The sequence below is a fragment of the Oryctolagus cuniculus genome, chromosome 9 (assembly GCF_964237555.1).
Source record: "Oryctolagus cuniculus chromosome 9, mOryCun1.1, whole genome shotgun sequence".
NCBI lineage: Eukaryota > Metazoa > Chordata > Mammalia > Lagomorpha > Leporidae > Oryctolagus > Oryctolagus cuniculus.
This window is the reverse complement of record NC_091440.1, coordinates 68,614,638-68,637,044: the sequence shown is the minus strand read 5'-3', so window position 1 is coordinate 68,637,044 and position 22,407 is coordinate 68,614,638. Positions and strand designations below refer to the sequence as shown.

The 22,407-nt window shown below is 54.2% G+C and overlaps 1 protein-coding gene and 2 long non-coding RNA genes across 32 annotated transcripts in view; 2 read left to right on the top strand and 1 right to left on the bottom strand.

Moving 5' to 3' along the window:
- Positions 1-7,189, top strand: part of CAB39L (calcium binding protein 39 like) — a 122,121-nt gene extending 114,932 nt beyond the window's left edge. For all 30 annotated transcript variants that reach the window (XM_070048875.1, XM_070048870.1, XM_070048885.1 and 27 more), the window contains one exon: positions 6,825-7,189. In XM_070048875.1, the coding sequence (XP_069904976.1) occupies positions 6,825-7,004 (180 nt within the window). In that variant the 3' untranslated portion in view covers positions 7,005-7,189. The remainder of the gene's footprint in view (positions 1-6,824) is intronic.
- A 2,607-nt stretch (positions 7,190-9,796) lies between these two features.
- On the bottom strand, positions 9,797-10,981 carry LOC138843805 (uncharacterized). Its single transcript, XR_011378803.1, has 3 exons — positions 10,877-10,981; positions 10,670-10,747; positions 9,797-9,924 (listed from the first exon to the last, which is right to left on the bottom strand). It is a non-coding gene; the product is annotated as an uncharacterized lncRNA (long non-coding RNA).
- Positions 10,982-16,722: 5,741 nt separating this feature from the next.
- On the top strand, positions 16,723-21,236 carry LOC138843804 (uncharacterized). Its single transcript, XR_011378802.1, has 2 exons — positions 16,723-16,814; positions 20,383-21,236. It is a non-coding gene; the product is annotated as an uncharacterized lncRNA (long non-coding RNA).
- Positions 21,237-22,407: the final 1,171 nt, after the last annotated feature.

The following is a 22,407-nucleotide window of genomic DNA, read 5'->3' as shown; positions in this document are numbered from 1 at the left end:
GTGTGGGAGACCAGGAAAAGCACCTAGCTCCTGGCTTTGGATCGGCGCAGCTTGCTGGCTGTAGTGGCCATTTGGGGGGTGAACCAATGGAAGGAAGACCTTTCTTTTTCTCTCACTAACTCTGCCTAATAAAAAAATTTAAAAAAGTTAAAGACAGTATGATGCATTATGCCAGCAGTAGTCCCATAGAGCTTGTGTTTACCATGTCTCTTAACTGCATTTTTCTGTGTGGGTGTGTTTTTTCATCATGGTCCTAGGAATGTTATGTGTGTGTACATACACACACACTCACACTGTATTGCCTTGGTGTATGGCAGGCCATACCATCTAGGTTTGTATAAGTATACCCTGTGATATTTGCAGAATGAAGAAATCCCCTAATGATGCATTTCTCAGGATGCATCCCCTTTGTTAAATCAGTGCATGACTGTACTTGATCTCTCTGAATGGCTGATTAATAGTGCATCGCACGAATGTACGACCGTTTGTTTACCCATTCTTCTGTTGGTGGACACTGCAGCTGTTTCCACCTTTGAACTATTAAGAATAGTGGTTTTCTTTAAAAATATTTATTTATTTATTTGAAAGGCAGAGTTATAGGGGGTGAGGGGGAGATCTTCTGTCCACTGTTGCTATGAATATTAGTATGCGAGTTTTTGTTTTAACAAATATTTTCCATTCTTAGGAACAGAATCTCTCAGTTACCTGGTAGTTCAACATTTAACTTACTGTGGAATTGTCAAGCTGGTTTTCATGGATGCTGCATTATTTTCACATTCCCCCCAATGCTATAGAGGGTTCCAGGTTCTCCCCCATTGTCACAACACTCTGTGTTGTCTGATTTTTTTTTTATTGCAGCCACCTAGTGGGTGTGAAAAGTGATATCCTATTGTGGCTTTCATTTATTCTTTCCTAATGACACGATTTTGAGCATTTTTTCATGTATTTATTGGTCACTGTATATCTTCTTTGGAGAAATATTTATTCAAGTCCTTTGTGCCTTTTAAAAATTGATTGTTTATATTTTCATTGTTTTATAGGGTCCTTTATATCTTCTAGATACAAAATATTGATCATATATATGATTCGCAAGTGGTTTCCCCCATTCCATATGTTATCTATTTACTCTAGTAGAGTGTCCTTTGATATACGAAACTCTTAAAGGTTGATGACATTTGCTCTGTTTTTGTTGTTACTTCTGCTTTTGGTGTCAGATCTAAGAAACCACTGTGAAATCTATCATGAAAGACATACCCCTATATTTTCCTCTTACAGTGTTATTAGATTTCATATTCAGGTCTTTAATTGATTTTGAGATTTTTTTTTTAATTATTTATTTGAAAGGCAGAGAAAGAGAAGGAGAGACCTGGGGTGGGGGGTGGGGGTCTTCCATCCACTGGTTAACTCCCTAACTTGCCAAAAACTGCTGGAGCTGAGCCAGGCCGAAGCCAGGAGCCTGGAACTCCATCCAGGTCTCCCGTGCAGGTGCAGAGGCCCAAGCACTTGGACCGTCTCCCACTGCTTTCCCAAGTGCATTAGGAGGGAGCTGGATCTGAAGTGGAGCAGCTGGAACTCAAATTGGCACCCATATGGGATGATGGCACTGCAGGAAGCTTAACCTGCTATGCCACAGCACTGGCCCCTGAGTTGGTTTTTGATTATGGTCTAAGGTAGGGCCCAACTTTATTCTTTTCGTGGGGACATCCAGTTGCCCTTTGCTGCTTTGTCATAAAAGGATGGTAGGTCTTGTCAAATACTTTTTCCATATAAATTGAGAAGATTGTGTGGCTTTCTTTCATTCTATTAATGTGATATGCTGATTCCCTAAGGATTCCTTAAGAAAGGACTACAGACTGGGTGGCTTAAAACAGCAGAAGTTTGTAGTTTGTTCTCTCACAGTTCTAGAGGCCCGCAGTGTAAAATCAAGGTGTCAGCAGGTTGGTTCCTGCTGTTGACTCTCAGGGAAAATCTTTCCAAGCCCTTCTCCTAGCTTCTGGTTGCCGGCAGCCCTTGCTGTTGCTTGGCTTATAGCCGCATCACCGGAAACTGTAAAGCGTGAACTAAAACCTCACACTGGAAGGGTCCCTTGGAGGCCGTGCATCAGCCATCAGGCCTGCCATCAGGTTGCTTACCCTCATGAAGCCTTGGTTTCCTTATTCATCAAAGGGTGCTAAAAGCTACCGTCCTGCAGGGCTGTTGTAAGTCTTCTGTGTCCTCATGAGGGAAGACAGCCGAGCGGGAGGGTGTGAACAGGCAGAGCCAAGATAATGGGTGGTGCCGAGGCCCTGAAGGAAGTCCAGGCTCTGTGTGGCCGCGGTCACAGGTCCCCGCAGCTGCAGTGACAACAGCAGGCCCTCAGGACTCTTCCTGTGGCAACACTGCGGGGTTCTCCAGCACATCTACCTTTATTTATTTATCTGTCTCTTCAATCTGCTGGTTTACTTCCCAAATGGCTTCAACAGCTGGAACTGGGCCATTCCAAACCCAGGACCCAGGAGCTTCTTCTGGGCCTCCCATGTGGGTACAGGGGCCCAAGCACTTGGGCCATCTTCGTCTGCTTCCCCAAGCCATAACAGGGAGCTGGATGGGAAGTGGAGCAGCCGGGACTCAGACCGTTGCTCATATGGGCCAGCACCATCCCGAGAGTGACTGAACCCACTGCACTACGACACCGGCCCCTCTCCAGCCAGCCGACAGCCTCTGATTTCTGAATCACACAAAACGTTGGCTCAGGGTTAACAGAATAGGTTCAGAGACACAGCACCAAGTGGGAATGGTGGAATTTGAACCCAGGTAAGATCCATGCACTTGAGCAGCATCCTGGAGCCTGCACTCCCTCAACTCCCGCGACTCCCACCCTCACTGCTGCAAGTTGCTCCCCCAGCCCTGCCTGTCTGGGGACTTCCATTGGCACAATTCCTGGTCTGCTTTCTCTTGTTGCCACCACATAGAAAAATCTTCCCATGGCTCTGACTAGCCGCCCCAGGAGCCCTCCTGTTCCAAACTGGAAATCTCACTTCAGCCCCAGCTCCTGGAGCCTCGGCAACCGCTTGTTCCCTCTGCAATGCTGCTGAATATCTTTGTGCACTTTTCTCCTTCTGCACGCCTGCTGGGCTGCTGGGACCTTGAGGGCTCAACCCTGCAGGCCTCCTGCCCCATTACTAGGCCACTGTAGAGTTGTATATGCTGGGGCTGCTGGGCAGGGGGCAGGGGGCGGAGGCCTCCTGGGGAAGCCCTCAGCCCTTGGAGGAGTTAGGAACCAAGACTATGACACCATAACTATAGTGGCATGCTGTAGAACAACCCCAAAGCTGATTGGAGCAGTTGCTGTAGAACCCCAAAACTGGGTCTGCTCGTCCGGTGCACAGTAAGCCAATCACTGATACCAGGGTAGTGGTGGGAAAGGTGGGCATTTTTTGCAAAGTGCAGAGCAAGGAGCTGAGCAGCCAACACTTAATGTTTGGGTAGTGACTTCTACAGTTCACACTGAAGGATGAGCAGAGCGTGATCAGTTCATGTGTGGGTCTCAGGGTGGTCCACTGTGCACATGGCCTTCCTCTGGTTGGTCAATGAGAGGGGCCCACGCATGTTTCCTTTGGAATGGCAGAGGTGGTCTCCAGTCTGTCTGGGTACTTGTTTGATCAGGGCCTCTGAGTTCCTGAAAAACATTTTTTTTTCAAATGCAGATATCTTTTTTTTTCTTTTAAGATCTATTTATTTGAAAGTCAGTGTTATGCAGAGAGAGAAGGAGAGGCAGAGAGAGAGAGAGAGAGAGAAAGGTCTTCCATCGCTGGTTCACTTCCCAGATGGTCACAGTGGCCGGCCGGAGCTGTACCGATACAAAGCCAGGAGCATCTTCTGGATCTCCCGCATGGGTGCAGGGGCCCAACGACCTGGGCCATCCTCTACTGCTTTCCCAGGCCATAGCAGAGAGCTGGATAGGAAGTGGAGCAGCGAGGACTCAAACCGGCGCCCATACAGGATGCCGGCACTGCAGGCGGCAGCCTTACCCGCTATGCCACAGTGGCTGGCCCCCAACTGAAAAACATTTTGACTGCAGTCTAACACCCAGATGTTAGCTATAGGAGTGATAGATCCTGGGATCTGGGTCCTGCCTGTGAATGCTTGCAAAAGCTCTCAGGAAAGATACTAGCACCAGCGTTGAGATGTTAACCATATGGGCAATGGTGTCAGTCCCTTAATGAATTAATCTTAGAGATAATTATGTCTTCCTTTCAGGCCAAGGGAGAGATACTGGGGCCTGATAAAGACCACATCAAAGGCCAGTTACAGGCACAGAGCCTTTGATCTGTATTCTGTTTATATTTGAGGGCACTTCAAAAAGTTCATTGAAAAATAGAATTAAAAGACAGCTTATTTCAGTGCAAAAACCGTTGACACCCCTGTAGACAAGGAATACTCAAAAATTTCGTGGAAAACGTTTACCACCAAAAAACTATGCATATACTTCAACATTTTATGCATCAAAATAAACATCTTTTCATTGTGTTCTCCATGAACCTCCTGAAGTCTCCTCGTATGTAGCAATAACTAGGAAGTGTGTCTGTTACACAGCAGTACACCAGTTGGGGCCGTAGTTCTGAGTTATTGGGTCCTGTTAACAACAGTCATCACCATCTTTTACAGGCTAGCTGAATTGTTCTTAGCCCAGGATCATGAAACTTCATAGAAATACAGATTGCCAGACCTTCCCCACAGATCAGCTGAGTTGGAGTCTCAGGTAGGGTTGTAATTTTAAAGCTCCACAAACCTAAGGAAAGAGTGACAATGATGACATCTGGAAAGGAAGGCGAGAGTGTTCACAGGAGTCCATGAGTGTTATTCCATGTGCAAAACAGACTGTATTCTTTTTTAAGGTTTATTTATTTATTTGAAAGGCAGAATTACAGAGAGGCAGAGAGAGAGAGGTCTTCCATTCGCTGGTTCACTCCCCAGATGGACACGATGGTCGGAGCTGCACTGATCCAAAGCCAGGAGCCAGGAGCTTTCTCTGGGTCTCCCATGTCGGTGCAGGCATCCAAGCACTTGGGCCATCTTATACTGCCTTCCCAGGCCATAGCAGAGAGCTGGATCCGTAGTGGAGCAGCTGGGACTTGAACTGGCACCCATATGGGATGCAGGCATTGCAGGCTGCAGCTTTACCCACTACATGATAGCACCAGCCTTGGTTTTACTTCTTTTAAAAGAAAAATTTCGGCTGGCGCCGTGGCTCACTAGGCTAATCCTCTGCCTTGCGGCGCCAGCACACCGGGTTCTAGTCCCGGTCGGGGTGCCGGATTCTGTCCCGGTTGCCCCTCTTTCAGGCCAGCTCTCTGCTGTGGCCCGGGAGTGCAGTGGAGGATGGCCCAAGTGCTTGGGCCCTGCACCCCATGGGAGACCAGGAGAAACACCTGGTTCCTGGCTTCGGATCAGCGCACCGGCCGCGGCGGCCATTGGAGGGTGAACCAACAGCAAAGGAAGACCTTTCTCTCTGTCTCTCTCTCTCACTGTCCACTCTGTCAAAAAAAAAAGAAAAAAGAAAAATTTGAAGCAAATGTCAAAATCTGTTCAGTTGGTATGGTGAATGTAGCACTATCTGTTAATGTTATTTTCTGTTTGAAAGTCTTTCTTTTTAACATTTTCTTTTTTTGTTTTTTTTTCCACTTTTATTTAATAAATATAAATTTCCAAAGTACAGCTTATGGATTACAATGGTTCCCCACCCCCATAACTTCCCTCCCTCCCACAACCCTCCCATCTCCCGTTCCCTCTCTGATTGTTTGAAAGTCTTTTAAAATTAAAACAGGAACATGCATTTGGCTTAATGGTTAGGATGCCTGGGTCCCAAACTGGAGTGCCTGGGATTAAGTCTTGCCTCTGCTTCCAATCCAGTTTCCTGCCATTTCACAACACTGGAGGCAGCAGATAATGGCTCAGGTACTTGGGGTCCCTGTCTCCTATGTGGGAAACCTGGATGACATAAAAATACTTTAAACTTTTTAAAAGTCAAAGTAAGGGGCTGGCGCTGTGGCATAATAGGCTAGGCCTCCGCCTGTGGCCCTGGCATCCCATATGGGTTTGTGTCCCAGCTGCTCCTCTCCTGATCCAGCTCTCTGCTATGGCCTGGGAAAGCAGTAGAAGATGGCCCAAGTGCTTGGGCCCCTGCACCCACATCAGGGACTCAGAAGAAGCTCCTGGCTTCAGATTGGCCCAGCTCCGTACATTGCAGCCATTCTCTCTACCTCCCTCTCTCTCTCTCTCTAACTCTGCCTCTTAAATAAATAAATAAATCTTAAAAAAAAAAAAAAAAGTTAAAGTAATGCTTGGTCACAGAACACTGAGGTGTTCCATACAAGGTAGTGAGGAGAGTTACAGGAAAGATGACTTACTGCTGATCTCAGAAAGGAGAATGGTCCGGGGCTTTCTGTGAGCTAACAGGACAAGTGGGGGCCTTGCTGAGGCACGGGGTTAAGCCTCTGCCTGTAAAGCCGGCATCCCCTGTGGGCACCCATTCGAGTTCCGGCTGCTCCACTTCCAATCCAGTGGTGGAAGATGACCCAAGTACTAGCGCCCCACCACTGTTTGGGAGCCCTGGATGGAATGTGAGGCTCCTGGCTTTGGCCTGACTCAGCCCTGGCAGCTTTGGCCATTTGATGAGTCAATGAATGGAAGATCTATCTTTGTCTCTCTCCATCTCTCCCTAGAACTCTGCCTTTCAAATAAATAAATAAATCTTCAACAAAAGTGACCCAGGAAACAGGGGAGGGTCCCTGTGTCCCCTGGTGTGTGTCCCTGGCCCACATGTTCGTTTCTTTCTGTTCCAGGTGTTTGTGGCCAGTCCTCACAAAACACAGCCTATTGTGGAGATTCTATTAAAAAATCAACCCAAGCTCATTGAGTTTCTGAGCAGCTTCCAGAAGGAGAGGACAGACGATGAGCAGTTCAGTGACGAGAAGAACTACCTGATTAAACAGATCCGCGACTTGAAGAGGGCTGCCCCCTGAAGAGCCCGGGTCACCACCGCCGCCACTGTCGCCGTGTCCTTCTGGGTCATCGGGTCACATCGTTCTGGGGAAGGCTGTGGAGGTGCCTCTTTTTTCTCAATTAATTGTTCAGGATAGATGGAGCATAAGCTCCGTAAGTTGGAATGGAAACCATTAACCTAGAATAATATATTCATTCTAATCAAGTGTGTGATCAGAGCCATTCTGTTAGACGGTGATAAAATGGGATTTTAACTTGCAGGGCCAAGCCCTGGGTCACCACAGCCACCAAGTCACGGCACTGCTATGTCCTCAGGGGAGGGCTGGGGGGTGCACATCCCCTCAGCCTGTCTGCACTCACACAGATCTCTTTAGGCACTAAGAGATCCCAGTAGCCAAGGTGAACGTTGTCGGTCATTATCATCCTCTTGCGGCCTACCTGACATGGTCTGACGGTAGTGCATGGTCCCTGACTTTCTGTGGAGCTCAGCCCCGAAGCTGCTCACGGTGCCACCTTCCCTCCCAGTGGTCCCCTGAGCACACCCTTCATGTGGCACCTGCACGCCACCTGCAGCTGGGTTAGCCTGGAAGCAACCCGGGAGCACCAGGAGGGCCCACGAGCTCCCCGGGCACAGAGGACCGCAGGGGTGCCTTGCTCGCTGGAGAGCTGCACACAGAGCCCTGCTGGTGCGCCCCAGCCTCTGGAGCACGGCGAGGGCCGCACATTTCCCTCCTGGCTGTCCTTATGGAGAGCGCTGTGTGGAGCTGGAGCATTCTGCCAGGGAGTCCCTGTGTTGCCAGGCCCGGCCGGCTGGCACCCCGGGGCCAGAGGGTTGCCACGGTGAACTCTCCTCCACAGGGAGACCTCACCCCCTCGAGCTCAGTGTTCAAAAACAATGCGCGGGTGACTGAAGATCACTCTTCAGTTCGTTTTCTAGAAAGTTGTCATTCCACAGTCGTCCATCGAAATCTTCATTGAAAAGGTAGAAAACCTGTGTACAGTTTTGGTCCCAGATACTCTCTTGCAGGGTGGAATGATTAAGGAGTTAGTTGAGCTTCTTAAGGCATAGAACCAAAAAATTTAAAAGGCCATGGTTTATTTTCAGAAGGCATCCAGTGTGTAAAATGGGATTTAAAGCTCTATTTACAAGACACGAAAGGTCCAGTTGCTGGAGCTCCTGCTACCCACGGAAACCATCGCTAATTTTTACAGTTCTTGAGTGCTGTGTTCTTTTTCTTCAGCCAGAAATTCCTCTGCGCAGAGCTGGGAAGAGAAATGTGGTCCCCGGGATCAGTGCTCTGACCTGAGGAATGAGCTGGCAGCACATCTGCCTCCTCCTGGGCTGGCTTCCACGCCGGGCACAGGTCCTGGGGCGGACGGTGCGGGTAGGGCCCACAGCGCCTCCCACAGGAGGGTGCACAGCAGCTCGCCCCCATGACCTGGAAGGTCACATCCTCTTGATAATGCTCCCTGACAGCCCAGAGTCCCTTAGAACTGATTAGAGAGATAAGTGTAGCTATTTAAAAAGGAGGGTGAAACAGCCATTGGGAATGTATTTGGTTGCTCAACAGCGTTCCACACCTCCACGGGACACATGTTTTCCACTGGAAAGCAAGGCCTTGTTATAATTCTTTTTTGATTAAAACAAAAATTCATATTTTATTTCCTCTGGGCTTGAATTAGCTCTTCCCTAGCAACCCTTTATCCCAGCTCAATACCTGTCAAACAGAACACTGGAGTCTCAGATGCAATAAATGAAGTAGCTGGGGTCATGTTGTGATAGGAATTTGTAAATCGTTAACTCTGACAGGGGTGGGGGCAACGGCAGGAATTCACAGTCAAAATATGTTTGCACAAAGACTGCTGTAAATTGTGAGAAATTGAATTTTGAAAAGGTCATATTTAATAGGCTATTTCAAAAGCACACCTTTAAATAAAGACTGACTAAATGAAAAGGTAGCCCTACTCCCTGATGGGCTCCTTGCTCTGCTGGAGTGGGCTTTCACCCACTCCAAACAGGGTAAGCGCCAGCCCTCAGGGAAAGGGCCGGCCTTGGGCCAGCACAGGGGTCCAGCCTTGGGTTCTCCTCGGCGTTCTCTGGCCGCCAGGGGCCTGCACACATTCATTGGGGAAGCCTACAGACCTCCATTGGCTGAGCGCCACCTGCCGGCCACGGCCAGGGGTCAGTGCGCCTTCACATGTGAGGACCCTGAGGCCGGAGGGGCTTCATAGGGCCCCACCCAGCACAGGGGGTGCTGGCTACAAACACTCCGTCAGCTGAGGCCCAGTCCTGGGTCTTTCCCACCCATCCCTAGGGGAGGCCGGGGGCGGGAGTTACAGGGTGAACCCTCCCTCCTGCCCCTACATCTGCTGCTCCCTGGGAGGCTCCGCAGGCATTCAGGCCTGGCGGGAGGCCAGCAGGGATGGAGCTCATGGTGTTCTTGGACGGAGTTCCCCACTAACACCCAGCATCGGCCCAAGCGTGAGCACTACTTTTGGAGGAAAGGCTCGGTGGCACATGTCCCTTGCAGTGTCCCTGACCCCCAGCCTCACAGTTCTCATCCTTAGATGGCTCTGGCAGAGCAGTATGTCCGCTCCGGGAAGAGGGGCTGTGAGCTTCTCGAAGCTTCCATCACTGCCCACAATGGTTTCCCATCAGAGAAAGCCACCACGACCCGTCATGCAGTCTGGAAATGACACGAGACGTGGAAGCCCTGTCACCAGGGTCATCTATAACATGGGAAGGCCCTTGTTCCACAATAGATTTCCAGATCTTACCAGTCTGTTAACATTAGAAAGTAAGCTTTTACGTCTCTTGCTTGCTTTTCTGTTTGATCCAAAAGAATCGACGTGACTGTCACGAATCAGCATCCCCTTGTCCTGGGTGTTCTCTAAGGCAGGTCAGAGTTCAGCAAGGCTCACCCACGGTTGCATAAAGATCTGAAACACAAAAGGAGACCCTGAGAAGCTGGACTCGGTCTGCCCGAGGAGATTGGCGAGTTGGAAGACAGACACGGACAAGGTCACGACTGTGTTTTGGGATTACGGAAAGTGTAGCTGCCGTGGCTGAGGCAGAGGGAAGAGTGACGGAGGAGAACGCCCAGCCTCAGGGAGGGCATGTGGCTTGCTCCAGATCAAAGAGCTGGCAGCAGAGCCGGGATCTGGGGAAACCAGGCTGCAAGTCCTGCCACCCCACCCCAGGCTCCTCAGCTCCCCGCCCTAGAGCAAACAGTCACCTCCTGTGGCCTCTGCAAAAGAGAGGGGGACACCAGGGCCGGTGCTCATGGATTAGATTCATTCCAGGGACAAGGTCCTCCATGTGGGAGTCTGAGGTGTGGAAGAGCCAACGTGTAAGCTCTCGACAGTCTCTTCGTTTGGAGCACTCCCTCGACCATGCATTCATTTCAGAAAGCAGTTGTGCACCTGCTCTGTTCCCTCCGCTTGGCTTTCCGGATAGGAGTGGTTGACAGCCAGCCAGCCAGTCTCGCATGTCACACTCCTCAGTGGCGCAGGGTGGATGGCGCTGGCACAAGGCTGAAGTTCACGATGAATGCACCTCCAGTTCTGCCAGGGCCGCCACATCCTCCCATCACTCCCTCAGGCGGGAGGATGTGCAGTTACCTTAAGGCAAAGTCACTACACACGCACACACACACACACACACACACACGCCGCACCCCTTTACCGTGTACTTTCACCACACATGTCATGTAGTCACCACGCTGTGAGCCATCCATGTGGAAGTGCTGTGATCCCAGGGGGCCTTTGGGAAAAGAAGTTGTAACAGACGTGAATAATTTGCCCTTTAGAGAAGGTTGGAAAAAAAAAAAACAACAAGATCATCTAGTTTTAGTTCTTCCGAAATTTACCACTTAAAGGAGCCAGAACATACCTATTCCTAAAACCAATCGTTTGTTCACTCGCGCAGCATCCATTGACCTCATCCCTGTGCTGGTTAGGGATGGACCTACGGGACAGAACCACTGCGTGACTGCGGGGTAGACTCGTGGAGCTGGGGGAGCTGGGGTCTGTCCCCTGCAGCTGAGAGGGAAGCGAGGAGACTCCAAGTGAGGAGCCTGGGAGGAAGAGCGGGCTCGCACGCTGCCTCCTACCAGAGCCCACAGCTGGGAGAAGCTGGCAGGTGTGTGATGACTTGGCTGGCTGTGACCGTGCTGCAGCTCGCGCCGGAGACCGCGACGTGTCCTCTCCCTGTGCTTCCCCATCGAAGAGGCGCACCAGCTCCCTTCTCAAGGACATCTCAGGAGAGGCCAAACTTCGGCAGCGGCCACACCTGGCTCCACCGCCGCTCGTTGCATCTTGGACCTGCACTGCACGGTTGGCGTTGGAATCAGAGGTAAAGCACGTGATGTGGCCGCCTCCGAGTGGGCACGGGCAGCTCCCTCAGCAGAGTGACTGAGGGGCATCCTGCCGCAGTGTGAGAGCCACAAAGGCGTGTGGCGAGGTATGGTCAGAGAATGCCAGGGCGCACTCTCTGTGCCAATGGCATGTGGATGCAGGGAGGGGGCCGGGAGGGAAGCCTTGAATGCCGAGCTGAGGGTGCGACCCCGTCATGAAGGCAGCCGGCCTCCAAGCAGGAAGGGAGGTGAACACCTAAATGTCTGAGCAAGAAGGCTCCTGAGGCCATCCTGGAGTGGGGGCGGTGAGTGAGGGGCGTGGTGTTGAGGCCTCTGGCTATCCTGGACGGGGTGGGCCTTCGGGAGGGACTGAGCCCTCACCGCCACCTGGAGCCATGTCCTGTTCTCCCGAAATGGGCACAGAGAGGGTTGTTTGCCTAGCCCTTCCCGGCCAGCGCATGGTGGCCATCTGGGCCAGCACTGGTCCTTATGACATGTGGTGGCCCCATTACCCCCAAAGGCCAGGTTGACAATGCTTAAAGAAGGTGTTATCAGGACAAAGGATGGTCTGACCTCAGGCTGTCCCCTGAGCCCTGTCCCCAGGAGGCCCAGACCAGGACCCGGCATCGGGGACAGGACAGGCTTTTGTGGTCACAGGACTGTCAGGGGAGAGGGCGAGGCCCTGGCTGCACACTGCTGTTCCTTGTGTGGGCGCAGGCACTGAGCGTGACATTCATGTGGCTGTGACCTGCCCTGCCTGGATGAATGGGACTCTGTGCTGCCCAGGGTGTGGGAGGAAGGAGGTGGGTGCGCCCGCGGCCGCCTGGCGTCTGGCAGCAGCAGGCGTGCCCTTCACCTTGGCCAGGGACCGTTTCCAGGCAGAGCAGCTTTTACTCAGTTGTCAAGTTGCTGTGCCAGGCTGAATCCAGGCAGAGCGTGTGACCTGCGGCTGTGGGGGGCCGGCAGGAGCCGTCACACCTGCGCTGTTAGGGGAGCTCAGAGCCTGGCCCCAGGTAGCACAGCCAGGCTCTGTCCCCAGCGGGGACGCCAGCCCCTTCCCAGGAGGGCCCTGGAAGAGAAGCCCCTCTCTGCGGGATATCCAGCTGCCAGAGGCAAGTCTGTGCCTCTCCGTGTACTGTAAAACTGTGGTGTTCACGGGATTCCCGCTGTGAGAGTCCCCAGGGTGCAGAGAACCCGGCTGCGGCTGCCCGCTGTCCCTTGGGTCACTGAGGCCCAGATCTCCAGGGATCACGTCCCTGGCCCTGAGGGACATCGCTCCTGTGTCCTGAAGTGGGCGGATCAGGGGCTCGGCCCCCTGCTACCTCTAGCTTGGCACAGCGCCACGTGTGCTAGGCCCTTAGGACCGTGCATGGCCCCGCTCCACAGCCCGCTGCCCTTCATCTTTCAAACCCATGCTGGATCCTCCTTGCTTACTCGCTCAGCATCTCGCCCAGAGGAAACTGCCCGCACCAGGGGAGAACGTTCCGTCAGCGAGTGACAGACGGGAGATCACAGAGCGCCACAGGCTTGCCTGCTGACGGGACAGGCTCTCAGAAAGCTCCCCGTCTCTGCCCTGGCTGGCTGATTTCTTTGCTTATTTCCTGTGCCGACATAGCCCTTAACTCCAAAAGCCCCAGCCCACTTGCTCTGCCTCTCTAGAGAATGGCTCTGGCTTCGGAGCGCTTGCTGGCAAGCTGGCGCCCTTCAGCGCACGTCCTTCCCTCTCCACACGCTCCCGCCGGCCCTCTGCATCTCCTCCAGGCTGGACCCAGTGGCCCTCAGCAGCGCCAGAGGCCCAGCTGCCCTAGCCTTGACCACAGGCCCTCAGCACCTCCTTACCAGGCAACCACAACTATAGATCTGCACTGCTCCTTCTCCTCCCGCTTCTTTCCTGCTGTGCCACCTGCACTGCACCGCCCTATGCCCTATGGGAAAAACCCAACATCTGGCCGCATTACCCTTCCCAGTCTTTCTTCCTCTCAATCTTTCACAGCCTATGAATAGCTAATCTTTTCTTTCTGCTCCAGACCACCAAACTGAAGGTCTGGGAGGGGCCTGGATCTTTTCAATTACAAGCAGTAGAAGCACATCTCAAATTAGGTTAAGCAAAACTCTGTGTGTGTGTGTGTGTGTGTGTGTGTGTGTTCCAGTTTCAGGCATGGCTGGATCCAGAGACTTAAACCACATCATCGGGATTCTGTCTCTCCTGCCATGTGTGTAGTTTAATTCTTGGGCAAGCTGTGTCCACGTGGTGAGAAGGTGGCTACGGACATTCCTTTTTTTTTTTTTTTTTTTTTTTTTTTTTTGACAGGCAGAGTGGACAGTGAGAGAGAGAGACAGAGAGAGAAAGGTCTTCCTTTGCCGTTGGTTCACCCTCCAATGGCCGCCGCTGCAGCCGGCGCACCGCGCTGATCCGATGGCAGGAGCCAGGAGCCAGGTGCTTTTCCTGGTCTCCCATGGGGTACAGGGCCCAAGCACCTGGGCCATCCTCCACTGCACTCCCTGGCCATAGCAGAGAGCTGGCCTGGAAGAGGGGCAACCGGGACAGAATCCGGCGCCCCAACCGGGACTAGAACCCGGTGTGCCGGCGCCGCAAGGTGGAGGATTAGCCTATTGAGCCACGGCGCCGGCCCTGCGGACATTCCTAACCCCACACTTACAGCACGTGATTGGTGGGGAACCGAGCTGCTCTCCCATTCCCCCACAGCGGCCGTCCGTCACATCTCCTGGCTGCACCTCATGTGCATCCCTGGACAGTGTCTCTTCCTAGCCTGGTTCCGTTCCCACCTCACAGGCAGGAAGTGGGGGAGGGTGGCACAGCCATGGTGCCCTACTGGAGGGAGCGCCAGCAGAAGACAGCTGGTCACTCTCTGGGCAAGCATGGCCTCCCACTGACAGGAATGGCCAGGGCTGTGCACCAGGGGCCTCCTGCCCTCTCTCCACGTGGGTGGGACATCAGGACCACACCTCCTCTGCCCCTGACACCAAATCTTCTCTGGGACACAAGGACTCACAGGAGAGGGCTGCAGCTCCTCCCCTCCAGGGTACCCCCACAACCCACCCCTCTGGGTCCCCTACCTCCCCTGAACATGCTCTTTCCAGGGCTATGCAAGGCCCCAGGGTCACCAGACCCAACAGCTGACTTGCTGGTCACCACTCAGCTGCAGGTGACAGACGGCCTCTGGTCCCAGCACTCTCCTCCTCCTCATCTTCCCCCTCACATGGATGACTTTAGGTCCAGAACCTGTGCGCGTGCCATGACTCCCAACCCCATTGCTCCAGACCATCCTGGCTGATCTCCAAGCCTGTGTCCCACTCACCTGTCACGGGCAGTCTGGCAGGCTGTCAGAGGCAAGGGCAGACCGCCAGGGTTCCCCGGCTGTGCTGATGCCACTCCCACCACCCACCCCGAGACCCGTGAAGCCCAGCGGGAGTCCTGGCTTCACCTGTCACCTCCAACCAGCCCGCAGGCACCTCTGCTGGGAGACACTCCCCCAGTCTGAGCGCTGCTCCCCTCAGCACCCTGCCCACACTGCACCTGCCTCTGACTCTCTTAACAGGCAGGACTGGCCTTGACGCTCCCTCTCCTGCTCTTCTCCCGTGGCTTTCCTTGACCCAAAATCAAGCCCAAAGCCCCGCGGATGCCACCCCTGCCTTCTGGCCTCCCTGTGGCCCCCACGGCTGCCCAACAAGCCCTTCCTCAGGACTGGCTCCGCCTGCCCTCCACTGTCTCTAGCTCCCTGCCTCCCCCCAGCTCACACATCCTCTCCCGGGCTCTCCCCTCCCCGAGGGGCACACGATTGCCTTGTCTGTTTTCTTTAAGATACACGCCCAGGGCCTGCGGTACAGGAAATGCTCTCTGGAGCCGTGAGTGGCCAAGTACAGCTGCACCTGCATCTTTCCCCCCACACCTGCCAGCTGCAGCCCCGCGGAATTCCAGTGCCAGGTCACTCCCGGGTCACTCCTCTGCTTGGTTCCCTTCGCTACAGTCCTGTCCCCCCTTCAACGCCAACGCCGACTATGCCTGGCCCCCTCGATCCAACGTAGTGATTGATTCCCTGTTGCTCTCCGCACTCGCCCTAAGGCCTGCTCAGGTTTTTGGCAGGAGAAGCACCATTCAAAGGTGGATATCCGCCAAGGGAGGAGTTGGGGAAACTGGTCTGGGAGGCCCGGGGCCTGTGACCTCCACCCCACCCCAAGACCCCACACTTCAGACCGAGCCTCCTGTCCGCGACCCACTTGGCACGGCTGCCGCCATGGCAGGAAGCACGCATGTAGGGCGCCACCGCCCAGCCACCAGGGTCACGTGGGGCTGGCGGAGGGGCCGGCTGGGAAGTCACAAGGCTGCGCCTGGCTTAGAAATTGCCACGCTGAGGCCCAGTGGGTTGGGCCTCTGCCTGCAGAGCCGGTTTGTGTCCCGACTGCTCATCTTCCCATCTAGCTCTCTGCTATGGCCCGGGGAAGGCAGTGGAAGATGGCCCAAGTCCTTGGACCCCTGCACCCACGTGGGAGACCAGGAAGAAGCTCCTGGCTTCCAATCAGCACAGCTCCAGCCACTGCGGCTTTGGGGAGTGAACCAGCGGATGGAAGACCTCTCTCTCTCTCTACCTCTCAAATAAATACAATCTAAAAAAAAAAAAAAAAAAAAAAAAACAGAAAAACCCTGCCACTTTACTAAGGCCAGACTTTCTCCTCGTGGAGGCCTGGGGCCCTCGGGCGGGGCGGGTAGGCACCGGGCTCGTCATTACAGGAAGGAAAGCCTATGGTGACCTGGTTTGGAGGGGATGCAGCCACCTGTCGTGAGGAAGCCGGCCGCGGCCACACTGGCCACGCAGCCTGAAGCAAGGCACCCACCGTGCGTTTCCACGGCCGCAGCAGGGACTTCACCAGAGGGGCTCCGCGCACCACACCTGGTGTCCCCGTGGGAATGGCGTGACTGCACCACGGGGTCTCCGCGGGAGCACCCAGGACCACACCTGGTGTCCCCCGGTGCGGGAACGGCGTCACCTCAGTAAGACACAAGCCTTGGGCGCGCCGGGAGGCGCGGCGCGTGGTGGAGGGGCTTTCTCAGGGCACTCGCCCTGGCTAAGCTGGAGGAGTCCTCGCCTTTAGAGGCGGAAGGGGCCCGAGACATCGCCCAGGACAATGCTGCCATGGCTCCTGCCTCCTGGTGCTAGTAACAGATCCTGGCCGGACAGCAGGTCGCCGCCTGCACAGAACAGGCCTCTGATATTCCTGCCAGACTCGCATTCCTTCTTCCTTTCACGTTTGCGGAATCCACTTTCCCGACCCCGCCTAGCTCGGCAGAGAAGAGACCACGTGGCCCTAGAGGCGGTCTCGGAGCCAAGCCTGGCCAATCAGAGCGTCATTTCCACGGCCGGCTCCTTGGATTGGTTGATTCGGTTCCCATTCCCCATCCCCTCCCTCCCAGAGTCCGGAAGAGCGAAGCGGCCGGCGGCCCAGCCTCTCCTGCAGGTAGGGGCGGCCTGCGGCGATGAGCGGAAGTCAGCTGCGTGCTTATGGAAACACAGAGGGACTTGGGCTGCCCACACCGTCTTCTTTTTCCTGCCTGTAACCTGGCCAAAAGACCAAAGACCAGCAAAGTTGTCAGTCAGGCCAGGGAGCTGTGTGCGCAGCCCATCGCGCTGGCCAGGGCCACCCAGGCCGGCCGGGACTGGCTTGCGGGGACAGTTCGTGCGGGTGCACTTGGCGTGTGCGCCGACACACGTCTCCTTTAGGGCAAAGTGAAGGGCCGGGTGCACAGGGGGGCCTGCTCGTCCTACTGCAGACAGGATGAGAGGCTCGGCGGCTGCACTGTGTCCTGCTGGGTCCTGGGTGTTGGGGTCGAGCCGGGGGCCCGCAGGGGTGATCTTGGGCCGAATCTGAGAGCCTGTCGCCCTCCTAGCTGCTGAGCGAGCGGGTGCTGCTTCGGCCGTGGAGCAGGGGCGCAGCCGCAGTCGCACGGCCCACGCTCATCCCAGCGCGTCCGGTTGCCTCGGCTTCCTGGCTTCTGCCCGGCCTCTTTTCTCCGAGCATCTCACAAAATGAGGGTTTGCGGGCTTGGCCCGGGTGCCGTGGGGCCGGGCCTGGGTCGCTGCTGGAGGGAGTGGGAGACACCGGGCCCGGAAGCCCAGACCACCCCGCGGCCTCGCGCCGGGTTCCCTGCCCCGGGACGGCGGGAGGAGATGGGGGTGGATGGAGCCCGAGGACGCTGAGCCCTGCGCCCACTATCCCTGCGAGACGGGACCCAGCGGGACCCGCGCGGCCACTCTGCACCGCCAGCGGGAGCGGCTAGGGGAGCGCCGGTCGCTGCCTTCCGTGCTGGGGCTGGAAGGGGGCTCGAGGAGGACTTGGGCGAGGCCCCTCTAGGATGCGGGAAACCAGCCCGGACCATTGGGTCCGACATACCGCGCTGGGCTCCCTGGAGGGACTGCTTTAAGGTACAATTGTGGCTGGTCACTCCTCTGCTTACCACCCTTCTGTGGCTCCCTATTGCTCCTCAGAAGTGTCTCCAAGGCCGTCCGTGGTTACGCCCCCCTGCCAGCCGCCATCCTACTCCCCGCGGGCGGAACAGCCTGCAGTTCCGTGATGTCCTTCCAAACCCCAAGGGAATCCAAACTCCGATTCTCCATCGACTTTTAAGCCACCTCAGCCTCCGTTTCTGGGGCATGCGGCCCTCTAGTGGCCAAAGCGAGTGACAGCCGTCACTGTACTCGCTGCCAACTTGATGCGTGGATTGCTCGGGTTAGAAGTAAAGCGCTGATTAAATGTGCGACACAGTCGGAGAGGGGTGCATTTTAGTGGCTAGAACGAAATCAACAGGTAGTGTTATAGGTGCAGTCCTTGGGGAAATCCTGCCGTGGCCGGATTTAATAAGGATAAATGTGAAGTCGTGTGTGCCTGAGTCCAAAAACGAAGCTCCCGCTCTGCAAGTAGAAAAGCCAGGGTGCTCAGCCGAGGACTTCTGGTGGCCCTGGTGCCCCCGGGGCCGCGTCACCTCTTGCCTGCACTCTTGCAGTCGCTTCCTGGCTGGGAATGGGGAGTACCTTCCCAGGGCCGCAGGCAGAGAGACGTCAGCAAGAGGGCAGGCCACGAAGAGAGCTGTTGCAGGCTTTCAGATAAGGGAAGGGAGCACGGTGGGTTAAGTCTGTTTTCTGAAAGCTGGAGAAATGTGTCACCTGGCAACTTGCATGACAAGTCCCCATGGGATGGGGGATGCTATTGCACAAGGCTGGACCGCTGCTTGGGGATGATGCAAATGGAAACACAAAAGGCTTCTTGGGGTCTGATGTTGGAACTGGCTCAAGGACGCTTCTGCCCGCCTCGTTCTGGGGGACTCACGGTCAAGGGTGGAGCGACATAGTCCACCTGTTGGGAGGAAGCAGCAAAGCCATTTGGTAAAGGATGTGAGTGCAGGAAAAGGTGAAAAACTGGGTCATTCATGCCACTGCCCCAGGAGACGAGCAGAGCCGTAGAGCGCGAGAATACATCAGAGGTGCAGTGGATGCTAGGAAAGGCATTGGATTTGGAACTAAAGGACAAGACTCGGGCACTGATCCTACCAATCGCCGGCAGTGCAGCCCGGGGAAGTCACTTGATTGTGAAGTGGGAGTGATAGCCCCTGCTTCATGGTGTGAAACTTCAGGGAGGAAATGCAAGAAGCGCTGCACGGCCAAGTGCTGACCTGTGCACAGCCACCTTGCGGTTCCGGGAGCGGCGGGAGGCTGTCATGGGACCGCAGGGACACAATGGCTGCTTTCAGGTCTTGGGGGGCATTCACGTGGGAGAGGCCGGGACACAAAGAGGCCTGTGTTCCAGACCAGGGAGGGGTGATGGAAACGAGGGCAGTGCCGGGGGAAGCGGCTGTTCTGAGAACCCGAATGTAGGGAGGAGGGCGTTTGGGTGGCGGTGTCAGAGCTGAGCCAGGCTAACCGGCCACAGTTAAGAGACGCAACTGTGGACATGGGGGTGGCATCTAGCAGCCCTCCTCCCCCAAGGGCAGTCCCCCAAAGACATCGTGTTGCCAGAATTTCTGGGTGACTCCAGTGGTGCTTGGTGGCTCGGGACAGTCCTAAACATGGAAAGTGAGCACACTCAAAGTGTGACAGTGACTTCAGTGATGTGCCCAGTGGCTGTGGTGGGCCATGCCATCAGCGGGCCCCAGGGGACTTCGCCTCCAGTGACTACTACTGGGTGTAGCAAGTGAGAAATCAGCCCCTGCACTGTGAAGGGAACACACGGGGCTTGTCCTCCTGCAGCCACCCCCTGCAGAGCCCTGAGCTCCTTTGCAGGGTACTCTGACTGCGTGCTAGAGAGACCCGGACAGCCCCCAGCTGCTTCGGCCACCCAAGCTCAGCACCAGAAGCACAATCGAAGCCCCCAGTGTTCAGCTGAGCCCTGCTCACGGCTGCCCCACAGGTGCTTGTGGCCATGAGTGACCCCAGCCAGCGCCAGACAGCAGAACTGCCCCAGTGAGCAAGGCCCACATTTCTGCCCTGCAGCATCATGCAAAACATAACAAAAAGTTGTTTTAGGCCACTAAGTTTTGGGGGTGGAGGAGCGGTTTGCTGTGCAACCACAGAGTTGAAATAATGCCCTCTTTTGCCTCTGTGGAACTTTGGGGTTTTTTGTAAAATAAGACACTTCTTTCCACCGATGTCCCATCAGCGTTTGGGTTCATTTTCACTAAAGTGTGTCCAGCTCAGAAGCAGTGTCCATTCATAAGGCCGCTCAGCATCAGAATGAATAGGAATGGCAAAATTCTCGGCCAGCAGAAATACTTGTATTTGAGAGTGGACTTATTTGCATTTTTAATGCCAGTCTTTTCTCCTTCCCAAAGTTTTCAAAAATACTTACTGCCCAATCATACTTGATTAAAAAAAAAAAAAAACTAAACCAGCACAACTTCCGGGATCCACTAAGTACAGCCACGGTGTCCTCATAATGGCAGCAGCACTGGACAGCTGTGGGAAGTGGGGTGAGAAGCGCCTGTTTGCTGAGGCCTGTTCTTTCCAACACACCTCTCTTTCGTTCATCTTCACAGATTTCTGATGGGTGTCTGTGTCACCAAGGAGACCACAAGTTCACAAGGCCAGGGTGTGGTCTGGTTTTGTTGATGCTGTGTCCATACGCCTCTCATAGTGCTTGGCTTACTGTAAGCCGAGCACTCAAAAGTACTGGTTACTGAGTTGGCCACAGGGCTGGGCCCTTGTTTTGTTTCTTGACCCCAGGAATGGACACCATCAGATTGGGCCCGGGACAACATTCAAGCTGTCGAAGCTCCCTGCACTCCCCACTTGTCGAGAAGAGCCAGCTGTTGTTCCAGAGGCTCCACAGAAAGGACCTAGTGGGCCACTCCCGGCTCGGGCACACCTTGGAGTGTCTCTGGGTGTGGGTTGGCACTGGGGGGACTCACATGGCTGCTTGGTGTTCACCTTGGTCTGCATCCTATTTTCCTCTTATAAAAAATCTATTTTCATTTATTTGAAAGAGCAAGTGAGCCAGCTTCCATCCAGTGGAATGCCTGCAACATCCAGGACTGGGCCAGGCCAAGACAGGAGCGAGGAACTCCCTCTGGGTCTCCCACGTGGGTGGCAGGGGCCAAAGCACCTGAGCCATCACCTGCTGCCTCCCAAGGTGCACACTGGCAAGTTGGAGAGGAAGTGGAGACAGGATTCGAACCCTGGCACTCTGAAATGCAGTCATCCCGAACAGCAACTCACCCGCTTTGCCACAATGCCTGGACCCTAATTTCTGAGCAAGGACAAATATGCCAAGAAAATCCTGACTCATGTCCATCTGGAGAAACTTCCCCCAACACATATGTGCTACCGCCTTCCACTAAATAAATTACCCTGCCTTCCAGACAAATCTTTAAAATTCCAAATTGAAAACTTACTACCTGTTGAACTCACTAGTCTTTTGCTAACCATCATACAGGAAATACACGTTTGACAGTATCACTCTAAAGCAGATGTAGACAATATTTTCTCACTTTCCCATTTTATGTAATCATTGCATATCTTTAAAAAGTCCACAAATTTAGCTGGAGCCGCGGCTCAATAGGCTAATCCTCCGCCTGCAGCGCTGGCACTCCGGGTTCTAATCCCTGTCGTGGCGCCAAATTCTGTCCCGGTTGCTCCTCTTCCAGTCCAGCTCTCTGCTGTGGCCCCGGGAAGGCAGTGGAGGATGGCCCAAGTCCTTGGGCCCTGCACCCCATGGGAGACCAGGAGAAGCTCCTGGCTTCGGATCAGCACCAGGCCGCAGCGGCCACTGGGGGGGTGAACCAACGGAAAAGGAAGACCTTTCTCTCTCTCTCTCTCACTGTCCACTCTGCCTGTCAAAAAAAAAAAAAAAAAAAAAAAAAAAAAAAGCCACAAATTTGCTGTATATTGAAACTAAACTTGAATATATCATAAAATTTTTTTAATGATTTATTTATTTATTTTCAAAGTCAGAGTTAGAGAGAGAGAGAGAGATCTTCCATCTGCTGGTTTACTTCCCAGAAGGCTGCAACATCCAGGACATGGCCAGGCCAAAGCCAGGAGGAAGGAACTTCTTCCGGGTCTCCCATGAGGGTGCAGGGGCCCAAGGACTTGGGCCATTTTCTGCTGCTTTCCCAGGTGCATTAGCAGGGAACTGGATGGGAAGTGGAGCAGCCAACACTCAAACCGACACCCATATGGGATGTTAGTGTTGCAGGTGGCAGCTTAACCCTCTATGCCACAATATCAGCTCCTTAAAAACACTGTTTGCTACAGTGGAATTTGCCATGCTCAAATTCCAGTACCTGACCACAAGAAACCTTGGGGCAGGGGAGGAGTGGCACGATGATACTGTGAGGTAGCCCTTGGCTCTCACAGTTTTTAGTAGTTAAATACCCACTTGATGATTTCTATGCAGTGGCTTCCACTGTGGGGCTAATTTTGGCTTTCATGGGGGGGGCTTTCATACCACTGGCACTGAGTGGGCAGAGGCCAGGGCTGTGGCTGATGTCCTACAATGCACATCAGAACCTTAAAACCAAAAAGAACCAAAAAACAGAAATCCAGGTTGCACCAGTGAAAGT